This window comes from Calonectris borealis, chromosome 34 (assembly GCF_964195595.1).
Source record: "Calonectris borealis chromosome 34, bCalBor7.hap1.2, whole genome shotgun sequence".
Lineage (NCBI taxonomy): Eukaryota > Metazoa > Chordata > Aves > Procellariiformes > Procellariidae > Calonectris > Calonectris borealis.
This window is the reverse complement of record NC_134345.1, coordinates 476,770-487,382: the sequence shown is the minus strand read 5'-3', so window position 1 is coordinate 487,382 and position 10,613 is coordinate 476,770. Positions and strand designations below refer to the sequence as shown.

General features: G+C 73.7%; 1 protein-coding gene across 2 annotated transcripts; it reads left to right on the top strand.

Annotated features, from left to right (window-relative positions):
* The first annotated feature begins 643 nt into the window (after positions 1–643).
* On the top strand, positions 644–9,837 carry IRAK1 (interleukin 1 receptor associated kinase 1). Of its 2 annotated transcripts, XM_075134774.1 has the most exons (12): positions 644–815; positions 2,059–2,226; positions 4,015–4,182; positions 4,270–4,367; positions 4,591–4,836; positions 5,744–5,808; positions 5,985–6,099; positions 6,725–6,831; positions 8,234–8,435; positions 8,526–8,594; positions 9,245–9,406; positions 9,485–9,837. In XM_075134774.1, exons 1-12 carry the CDS (start codon positions 659–661, stop codon positions 9,794–9,796), a joined length of 1,869 nt encoding a protein of 622 aa, XP_074990875.1. In that variant the 5' UTR covers positions 644–658; the 3' UTR covers positions 9,797–9,837. The 2 variants fall into 2 exon arrangements, with proteins under 2 accessions (XP_074990875.1, XP_074990876.1); XM_075134775.1 differs by lacking the exon at positions 2,059–2,226 and having other exon boundaries at positions 6,716–6,831.
* Positions 9,838–10,613: the final 776 nt, after the last annotated feature.

Genomic DNA, 10,613 nt, shown 5'->3' with positions numbered 1-10,613 from the left:
CCAGATGTCCCCGGGTGACGTTACTGGATCCCGGATCTCCCTGGGTGATGTCAGTGGATCCTGGATCTCCCTGGGTGATGTCAGCGGATCCCAGATGTCGCCGGGTGACGTTACTGGATCCCGGGTCTCCCTGGGTGATGATGTCAGCGGATCCCCGATCTCCCTGGGTGATGTCAGCGGATCCTGGATCTCCCTGGGTGACGTCACTGGATCCCGGATCTCCGCGGGTGACGTCAGCGGATCCCAGCTCTCTCCCCGTCCCCTCCCCGAAGGCCCCCGGGAGCACCCAGCCTCCTGGCAGCTGTGACATCACGGCTGCGACGTCACCCCCCCTCGCCGACGTCATCGCCTTGATGATGTCATCGCGGGGAATCGGGCCCGGGAAGGGCGGCCGGCCGTGCAGCCCCGCCCCTTGCGGGCAGGCCCCGCCCCGTCCCCTCGGGCCCCGCCCCCGGGACCTGGCTCGCGCCAGGGCGGCCGTTCCGCCGCACTCAACATGGCGCCCGTATCCACGGCAACGGCGCGGCGCGGCCCCGCTGTGTGCGCGCGGGGGGGGGGGGGGGGCACTTCCGCCACGCTGGAGATGGCGGCGCGGCCGGGCCGGTGCGCGCCTGCGCAGTGGGGGGCCGCTCTTAAAGGGGAAGTGCCGGGGGGAGGCATGGCCGGGCCGGGGCCGGGGCCGGGGCCGGGGCCGGGGCCGGGGCCGGGGCCGGGGCCGGGGCCGGGGCCGTACCTGTACGAGCTGCCCGCCTGGCTCATGTGCAGCTTCTGCCGCCTGATGGACGCGCTGAACCGCTCGGACTGGGAGCGCTTCGGTAAGTGGGTGGACTGGGAGAGACTGGGGAGGACTGGGAGTGACTGGGAGGCGCTGGGACGGGGCTGGGGAGGACTGGGATCGGGCTGGGATCGGACTGGGATCGGACTGGGATGGACTGGGACGCGGCAGGGCTGGCTGGGGGGGCACTGGGATGGACTGGGATGCAGTGGGACAGCTGTCAGGGCTGGCTGGGGCTATTGGGATGGACTGGGATGCAGTGGAGCTGGCTGGGGTGGCACTGGGAGGGACTGGCCTGGACTGGGATGTAGTGGGACTGGCTGGGGAGGCACTGGGCTGGACTGGGATGCAGTGGGACAACTGTCAGGGCTGGCTGCGGCTACTGGGATGGACTGGGATGCAGTGGAGTTGGCTGGGGTGGCACTGGGATGGACTGGGAGGGACTGGGATGGACTGGGATGCGGTGGGACTCTCTGGGGGGGCACTGGGCTGGCCGTGGGGCTGGCGGGGGGTGCAGGGAGCACTGGGGACACTGGGGCACTGGTGGCACTGGGACACTGGGAGCACTGGCAGGGGGCACTGGTGGCACTGGGGCACTGGGAGTACTGGGGCACCAGGCACCGGTGACGGCGGCAGCCTCACGGCTGGTGCCGGAGCAGGGGGAGCTGCGCCTGGGGCACTGGGGGCTCTGGGGGCACTGGGAGCACTGGGGCACTGGGAGCACTGGGAGCACCGAGGCACTGGGGGCACTGGGAGCACTGGGAGCACTGGGGGCACTGGGAGCACTGGGGGCACTGGGGGCACTGGGAGCACTGGGGCACTGGGGCTCTGGGGGCACTGGGGGCACTGGGAGCACTGGAGCACTGGGAGCACTGGGAGCACTGGGGCACTGGGAGCACTGGGAGCACCGGTGACGGCGGCAGCCTCGCGGCTGGTGCCGGAGCAGGGGGAGCTGCGCCTGGGGCACTGGGGCACTGGGGCACTGGGAGCACTGGGAGCACTGGGGGCACTGGGAGCACTGGGGGCACTGGGGGCACTGGGAGCACCGGTGACGGCGGCAGCCTCGCGGCTGGTGCCGGAGCAGGGGGAGCTGCGCCTGGGGCTCTGGGGCACTGGGGGCACTGGGGCACTGGGAGCACTGGGGGCACTGGGAGCACCGGTGACGGCGGCAGCCTCGCGGCTGGTGCCGGAGCAGGGGGAGCTGCGCCTGGGGCTCTGGGGCACTGGGGGCACTGGGGCACTGGGAGCACTGGGGGCACTGGGAGCACCGGTGACGGCGGCAGCCTCGCGGCTGGTGCCGGAGCAGGGGGAGCTGCGCCTGGCGGCCGCCGGCCCGGGCCCCACGGCCGCGGTGCTGTGGGGCTGGGCCCAGCGCAACGGGCGCCTGCGGGAGCTGCTGGAGCTGCTGCGGGGGCTGCGCCTGCTGCGGGCCCACGACCTGCTGGCCGCCTGTGAGACCCCCGGGACCCCTGAGCCCCCCCTGGGGCCCCCAGACCCCCCTGGGACCCCCAAACCCCCCCTGGGACCCCCAAACCCCCCCTGGGGCCCCTGGGACCCCCAGACCCGCCCCAGGACCCCTGAGCCCCTCCTGGGGCCCCCGGGACCCCCAAACCCCCCCTGGGACCCCCAGACCCCCCTGGGACCCCTGGGACCCCCAAACCCCCCCTGGGACCCCCAAACCCCCCCTGGGGCCCCTGGGACCCCCAGACCCCCCCCGGGACCCCTGAGCCCCTCCTGGGGCCCCTGGGACCCCCAAACCCCCCGGGACCCCCAGACCCCCCAAACCCCCCCCGGGACCCCCAAACCCCCCCCGGGACCCCCAAACCCCTCCTGGGGCCCCTGAGCCCCTCCTGGGACCCCTGGGACCCCCAAACCCCCCCTGGGACCCCCAGCCCCCCCTGGGACCCCTGGGACCCCCAAACCCCCCCTGGGACCCCCAGACCCCCCTGGGACCCCCAAACCCCTCCTGGGGCCCCTGAGCCCCCTTCTGGCACCCCTGAGCCCCCAGGACCACCCCGGGACCCCTGAGCCCCTCCTGGGGCCCCCGGGACCCCCAAACCCCTCCTGGGACCCCCAGACCCCCCTGGGACCCCCAAACCCCTCCTGGGGCCCCTGAGCCCCCTTCTGGCACCCCTGAGCCCCCAGGACCACCCCGGGACCCCTGAGCCCCTCCTGGGGCCCCCGGGACCCCCAAACCCCTCCTGGGACCCCCAGACCCCCCTGGGACCCCCAAACCCCTCCTGGGGCCCCTGAGCCCCCTTCTGGCACCCCTGAGCCCCCAGGACCACCCCGGGACCCCTGAGCCCCTCCTGGGGCCCCCGGGACCCCCAAACCCCCCCTGGGACCCCCAGCCCCCCCTGGGACCCCTGGGACCCCTCCTGGGGCCCCTGGGACCCCCAAACCCCTCCTGGGACCCCCAGCCCCCCCTGGGACCCCTGGGACCCCCAAACCCCCCCTGAGCCCCCAGGACCACCCCGGGACCCCTGAGCCCCTCCTGGGACCCCTGGGACCCCCAAACCCCCTCCTGGGACCCCCCTGGGACCCCTGGGACCCCCAAACCCCCCCTGGGACCCCCAGACCCCCCTGGGATCCCTGGGACCCCTCCTGGGACCCCCAAACCCCTCCTGGGACCCCCAGACCCCCCTGGGATCCCTGGAACCCCTCCTGGGACCCCCAAACCCCTCCTGGGACCCCCAGAGCCCCCTGGGACCCCTGGGACCCCCAAACCCCTCCTGGGGCCCCTGAGCCCCCTCCTGGGACCCCCAGCCCACCCTGGGGCCCCTGAGCCCCTCCTGGGACCCCTGAGCCCCCCAGGAATCTCTCTGGGAGGCCCAAGGACCCCTGAGCCCCCCAGGACCACCCTGGGAACCCCCAAACCCCTCCACCACCCATTTTGGATCCCCCCTGGGACCCCCAAGACTCTCCGGGACCCCCCTGGGAACCCCAACAACCTCTTGGGACCCCCCCGGGGCCCTCTGAGCCCTCCAGGACCCCCCCGGCATCCCCCAGAGTCCCCCAAGACCCCCCCTGGGACCTGCAAGACCCCCCCTGGGACCCCTCTGAGCCCTCCAGGATCTCCCCAAGACCTCTGGGACCCCCCCAGGACCCCCAGATCCCCGCTAAACCCCTCTGGGACCCCCCAGTCCCTGCTGGACCCCCCCATGGGACGCCCAGATCGCCCCCCAACCCCCTGCCAAACCCCTGGGGACCCCCCCCGACGGACCCCGCCGTGTCCCCAGGGTACCCCGGCCTGGCCTCCCCCACGGAGCCCCCCCCGCTGCCCCCCATGGAGCCCCCCGCGCTCCCCGTGACCCCCAGCCTGCGGCTGCTCCCCACGGCCCCCCCGGCCCCCCCCTCGGATACCAGCACCACCTCCGCCTGGGACCCCCCGAAACGGCCCCCCCCAGGTAACGCCCGGAATGGGGAGGGGGGGGCTGATGGGGGGGGGCACAGGGTTCCCCCCCCCCAAACTGCTGACCCCATTCCCCCCCCAGAGCCATCCCTGCCCCTCCCGGGGCCCCCCCCCAGCGCCCTCCTCAGCACCCCCAGCCTGGACCCCCCGTTCTTGGACCCCCCGTCCCCCCCCGACCAGGTATGGGGCTGGGGGGGGGGGGGCAAAGGGGGGGTAATTGGGGGTCCTGGGGGGGGGGGGAGGGTCTGGGGGGGCAATGGGGTATTTGGGGGGCAAAGGGGGGCACTTGGGGGTCTCTGGGGGGCAGTGGGGGGCGCGGGGGGACATTAGGAGGGATTGGGGGGGCCCTGGGGGTATTCGGGGGGCCCTGGGGGTCCGCCCCATCGCCCCCCCCGCCCCGCAGGCGCTGGCATCGCTGTGCTCGTCCCTGGCCTCGCTGAGCCCCCGGCCGCCCCCGCGGCCCCCCGGGCCCCCTCCCCAGCCCCCCGTCACCCCCCCGGCCCCCCGCCCCTTCTGCTGGCGGCTGGGGGAGCTGGCGGGGGCCACGGGGGGCTTCGCCGACACCCACAAGGTGGGCGAGGGCGGCTTCGGGGTGGTCTATCGCGCCCGCCTGCGCCACACCGACTACGCCGTCAAGCGCCTGCGGCAGGTACCCGGCGCGGGGGGCGGGGGGCACCGGCCCCGGCTGGGACCCCCACGGCGTCCCCGGATCCCCCCGGGACCCCCACATGGCCCCATGTCCCTGCTGGGACCCCCCCAGTGTCCCCATATCCCCCCCCCGGGACCCCCCCAGTGTCCCCATGTCCCCCCCAGTGTCCCCATATCCCCCCCCCGGAACCCCCCCAGTGTCCCCATACCCCCCCAGTGTCCCCATATCTCCCCCCCGGAACCCCCCCAGTGTCCCCATACCCCCCCAGTGTCCCCATATCCCCCCCCCGGAACCCCCCCAGTGTCCCCATACCCCCCCAGTGTCCCCATATCTCCCCCCCGGAACCCCCCCAGTGTCCCCATATCCCCCCCAGGACCCCCCCCAGTGTCCCCAGTGTCCCCATATCCCCGCCCGGGACCCCCCCAGTATCCCCATATCCCCCCCCGGGACCCCCCATGTCCCCATATCCCCCCCAGGACCCCCCCATATCCCCATATCCCCCCCCAGGGCCCCCCCAGTGTCTCCATACCCCCCCAGAACCCCCCCAGTGTTCCCATATCCCCCCTGGGACCCCCCATGTCCCTGTAGTCCCACCCCAGGACCCCCTCCCTGTGTCCCCATATCCCGCCTGGGACCCCCCCAGTGTCCCCATATCCCCCCCCCAGGACCCCCCCAGTGTCCCCAGTGTCCCCATACCCCCCCCGGGACCCCCCCAGTGTCCCCATACCCCCCCCGGGACCCCCCCAGTGTCCCCATATCCCTCCTGGGACCCCCCCAGTGTCCCCATACCCCCCCCCAGGACCCCCCCAGTGTCCCCATGTCCCCATATCCCCCCCCCGGCCCCCCACCTGGCCCCGTAGCCAGGACCCCCACGATGTCCCCACGTGTCCCCCCCCGGCCCCCCTAGGACGCTGACCTCGACTGGGGCGTCCTCGTTAACAGCTTCGTTACCGAGGTGGAGAAACTGTCACGGTAATGGGGGGGGGGGGGGGCCTTGGGGGGGTCCTGGGGGCTTGGGGGGGTCCTGGGTGCGACGGGGGCATTTTGGGGGATAAGGGGATGCTGGGGGGGGTGGTGTTGGGGGGGTCCCAAGGGGTTGGGGGGTCCCAGCCCCCCCATTCCTAGCATGAAGCCCCCCCCCGCCCCAGGTACCGGCACCCCAACATCGTGGAGCTGTCGGGGGTCTGCGCCGAGGGGGGGCACTTCTGCCTCGTCTACGTCTTCATGCCCAACGGGTCCCTGGAGCAGCGTCTGGGGGCGCAGGTGGGGGCCCCCCAGGCGGCGGGGTCTTCTCGGAGGGTTTGGGGTCCCTGAGGGCGCCCAGAGGGGCCCCCCCAGGGAGCGGGGGGCTTGGGGGGGCCCCGGGGGAGGTTGGGGGGGGCCCCGGGGGAGGTTTGGGGGGTCCCCGGGGAAGGTTGGGGGAGCCCCGGGGGAGGTTTGGGGGGGTCCCCGGGGGAGGTTTGGGGGGGGCCCCGGGAGAGGTTTGGGGGGCCCCGGGGGAGGTTTGGGGGGTCCCCGGGGGAGGTTGGGGGAGCCCCGGGGGAGGTTGGGGGAGCCCCGGGAGAGGTTGGGGGGTCCCCGGGGGAGGTTTGGGGGGTCCCCGAGTGTCTTGAGTGGCTCAGGGGGTCCTATGGGGCCGTAGGGGAGATCGGGGGGTTTTGGGGTGCCCCCAGGGGAGGTTTGGGGGTCCCTGAGGGAGGTTCAGGGGGTCCCGGGGTGTCTTGAGCAGCTCTGGGGGTCTTTAGGGCCACGGGGGAGGTGCTCAGGGTGGTTTTCGGGGTGCCCCGAGGCCATAGGGGGGGTGTGGAGGGTCTTGGGTGGGTCGGGGGGACGCGGGGGTCCGTGGGGCGGTTTGGGGGGGCTGAAGCCCCCCCCCCAGTGCCCGCAGCCCCCCCTGACGTGGGGGCAGCGCCTGCACGTGCTGCTGGGCACGGCCCGAGCCCTCCAGTTCCTGCACCGCGACTCCCCGGCGCTGGTGCACGGCGACGTCAAGAGGTGGGGGGCCGGGGGGGCTGGGGTACCCTGGGGTGGTTTGGGGTACCCTGGGGGGGCTCTGAGGGGCTCTGGGGGGGCTCTGGGGTACCCTGGGGTGGTTTGGGGTACCCTGGGGGGGCTCTGAGGGGTTTGGGGGGGCTCTGGGGTACCCTGGGGTGATTTGGGGGTACCCTGGGGGGGCTCTGAGGGGTTTGGGGGGGCTCTGGGGTACCCTGGGGTGATTTGGGGGTACCCTGGGGGGGCTCTGAGGGGCTCTGGGGTACCCTGGGGTGATTTTGGGGTACCCTGGGGGGGCTCTGAGGGGTTTGGGGGGGCTCTGGAGTACCCTGGGGTGATTTTGGGGTACCCTGGGGGGGCTCTGAGGGGTTTGGGGGGGCTCTGGGGTACCCTGGGGTGATTTGGGGGTACCCTGGGGGGGCTCTGAGGGGCTCTGGGGTACCCTGGGGTGATTTTGGGGTACCCTGGGGGGGCTCTGAGGGGTTTGGGGGGGCTCTGGGGTACCCTGGGGTGATTTTGGGGTACCCTGGGGGGGCTCTGAGGGGTTTGGGGGGGCTCTGGGGTACCCTGGGGTGATTTTGGGGTACCCTGGGGGGGCTCTGAGGGGTTTGGGGGGGCTCTGGGGTACCCTGGGGTGATTTGGGGGTACCCTGGGGGGGCTCTGAGGGGCTCTGGGGGTCTCTGTGGGGGCTTTGAGGTAGGCTGGGGGGGATTTGGGGTAGCCGGGGAGACCCCCTGAGGGTCTCTGAGGTACCCTGGGGGGCTCTGAGGGGTTTGGGGGGGCTCTAAGGGGTTTGGGGGGACTCTGGGGTACCCTGGGGGGGCTATGAGGGGTTTGGGGGGGCTCTAAGGGGTTTGGGGGGGCTCTGGGGTACCCTGGGGGGGCTCTGAAGGGTTTGGGGGGGCTCTAAGGGGTTTGGGGGGGCTCTGGGTTACCCTGGTGGGATCTTTGGGGTACCCTGGGGGAGCTCTAATGGGTTTGGGGGGGCTCTGAGGGGTTTGGGGGGGCGCTGGGGTACCCTGGGGGGGCTCTGAGGTACCCTGGGGGGGCTTTAAGGGGTTGGGGGGGCTCTGGGGTACCCGGGGGGGCTCTCAGGGGTTGGGGGGCTCTGGGGTACCCCGGGGGGGCTCTGAGGGGTTTGGGGGGGCGCTGGGGTACCCTGGGGGGGCTCTGAGGTACCCTGGGGGGGCTCTCAGGGGTTTGGGGGGGCTCTGGGGTACCCTGCGGAGGCTCTAAGGGGTTGGGGGGGCTCTGGGGTACCCCGGGGGGGCTCTGGGGTACCCTGGGGGGGCTCTCAGGGGTTTGGGGGGGCTCTGGGGTACCCCGGGGGGGCTCTCAGGGGTTGGGGGGCTCTGGGGGTCTCGGGGGGGAGTCTCGGGGCGCCCCCGACCCGCTGCCCCCCAGCTCCAACGTCCTGCTGGACGCGGGGCTGAGCCCCCGCCTGAGCGACTTCGGGCTGGCGCGAGCCCCCCGGGGGGGCGGGGGGGGCCGCAGCGGCACCCTGGGGGGGTCGCGCACCCTGCGGGGCACCCTGGCCTACCTGCCCCCCGAGTACCTGCAAGGGGGGGCCCTGACCCCCGCCCTCGACACCTACAGCTTCGGGGTGGTGAGTGGGGGCACCCCGAAATGGGGGGGGGGCACCCCAAGGTGGGGGGTGGGTCTGGGGGGGCTCCCGAACCGGCCCGACCCCCCCCAGGTGCTGCTGGAGGCGCTGACGGGGCGCCGGGCCATGGAGACGGACGCCCGCGGGCGGACCACCTACCTGGTGAGACCCCCCAAAACCCTGGGGTCCCCAACAGCCCCCCGAGACCCCTGAGGCCCCCTGGAACCCCCAACAGCCCCCTGAGACCCCCCCAACAGCCCCCTGGGACCCCCCAAATCCCTCAGGGACCCCCTGAGCCCCCCAACGTCCCCCTGGGACCCCCAACAGCCCCCTGAGACACCCCCAACCCCCCAACAGCCCCCTGGGACCCCCAACATCCTCCTGGGACCCCCTCAAATCCCTCAGGGGCCCCCTGAGCCCCCCAACATCCCCCTGGGACCCCCAACAGCCCCCTGAGACACCCCCAACCCCCCAACAGCCCCCTGGGACCCCCAACATCCTCCTGGGACCCTCCCAAATCCCTCAGGGACCCCCTGAGCCCCCCAACGTCCCCCTGGGACCCCCCCAAATCCCTCAGGGACCCCCTGAGCCCCCCAACGTCCCCCTGGGACCCCCCCAAATCCCTCAGGGACCCCCTGAGCCCCCCAACGTCCCCCTGGGACCCCCCCCAAATCCCTCAGGGACCCCCTGAGCCCCCCAACGTCCCCCTGGGACCCCCCCAAATTCCTCAGGGACCCCCTGAGCCCCCCAACATCCCCCTGGGACCCCCCAACACCCCCCCGAGCCCCCCCCCCAAGGCCGTGCCCCCGCAGAAGGAGCTGCTGGAGGAGGAGGGTGAGGAGGAAGGGGGGTCCCCGGGGCTCCCCCCGGACCCCCGCGCCGGGCTGCCCCCCCCCGGCCTGGCAGCCGCCCTGTCCCGCCTGGCCGCCCGCTGCCTGCACCGCCGCGGCAAGCGCCGCCCCGCCATGGCGCAGGTGGGTGTCGGGGGGCCGCGGCGGGGGACGAGGGGGGTTCCCCCCCCCAACCGTTACCCCCCCCCTCCCAAAACCAAGGTGTACGAGGAGCTGGAGCGGCTGCAGGAGGGGGCCCCCCCCGCGCCCCCCAACCAGCCGGAGGAGAGCGAGGAGGAGGCGGCGGCGGTGATGAACCCGGCGCGGCGGCGGCTGATGGAGCGCCTGGCGCTCTACCGGCAGGGCCGCCTCGACTCCCTGGGGCTGCTGGCCTCGGGGGGGCCCCCCGCCACGGCCGCCGCCCCCCAGCCCCAGGAGAGCGACGACTCCAGCCCTGACGGCGGCGGCGGGCAGGGACGCGGTTCTCATTGCGGGGAGGGGGACGCGCGCCCCAACCCCCCCCCGGGCTGCTAGGCCAAGGCTGGGGGGAACCCCAATAAACCATGGTTCCTTGCTCCCCGGCGCCTCCGTTGCGGTTTGGGGGGAGGAGGCGGGGGGGGGGCGTTTATTTTCGCACGGGGGGGCGTTTATTTTCGCACGGGGGGCGTTTATTTTCGCACGGCTGCCATCTTGGTCACCCTCCAGGCCGCGGTGGTGCGACCGGGGGACCCCAGACCCCGCCAAACCCCCCTCTCCTCAGCTGGTTTTGGGGACGGGGGCAGCTGCTCTCCCTCGGGCTGGGCCCCCTCGGGACACGGCGGCCGCCCTGGCTGAGGGGAGCCCTCGTCCGCCATGATGGCGGCCATGCGGAGGGATGCCCCTACACCCCCCCTCCTCGAATCAGCCCCTCAGCCGCGCTTTTGGGGGGACTCCCTGAGGAGAAGCGGGGTTCGCCGAGGGGCGGGGATGGGTTAAAAAGCGCCAAAATCCGGGTGTTCGAACAATTAAAAAAAAAAAAGAAAAAGAAAAAAAACCGTTAGGGGAGGGCAGTGCGCATGCGCGGGAGGGGGCGGGGCGAGCGGGAGCCGTTGGGAGCGAGGCGCGCATGCGCCGCCCCGCCCACCTCACTGCCGCGCATGCGCGCTGCCCGGCCCAGCCGTTAGGCGCCACCATCCGGGTCCTGGGAGACGCCATCTTTGTGCCGGGTGGAGGAGACGCGTCCAAAATGGCGGCTCCCAAGAGCCAGTAGTCGGCGCGGCGGGCGGGCCCCTCTCGGCCTTTCGGCGCGTCGGCGGCGGCCCGGAGCGATCGGCGGCGGCGGGGGGAAGCGGCGCCCGTTGTCCGCGAACGG

Excerpts from the sequence above, each read along its gene's own strand:
- IRAK1 (XM_075134774.1), top strand. The coding sequence starts at position 659 with ATGGCCGGGCCGGGGCCGGGGCCGGGGCCGGGGCCGGGGCCGGGGCCG. Across the intron at positions 6,100-6,724 it reads AGCAGCGTCTGGGGGCGCAG|CCCCCCCTGACGTGGGGGCA; the intron begins GTGGGGGCCCCC and ends CAGTGCCCGCAG. Across the intron at positions 9,407-9,484 it reads GCCGCCCCGCCATGGCGCAG|GTGTACGAGGAGCTGGAGCG; the intron begins GTGGGTGTCGGG and ends CCCAAAACCAAG.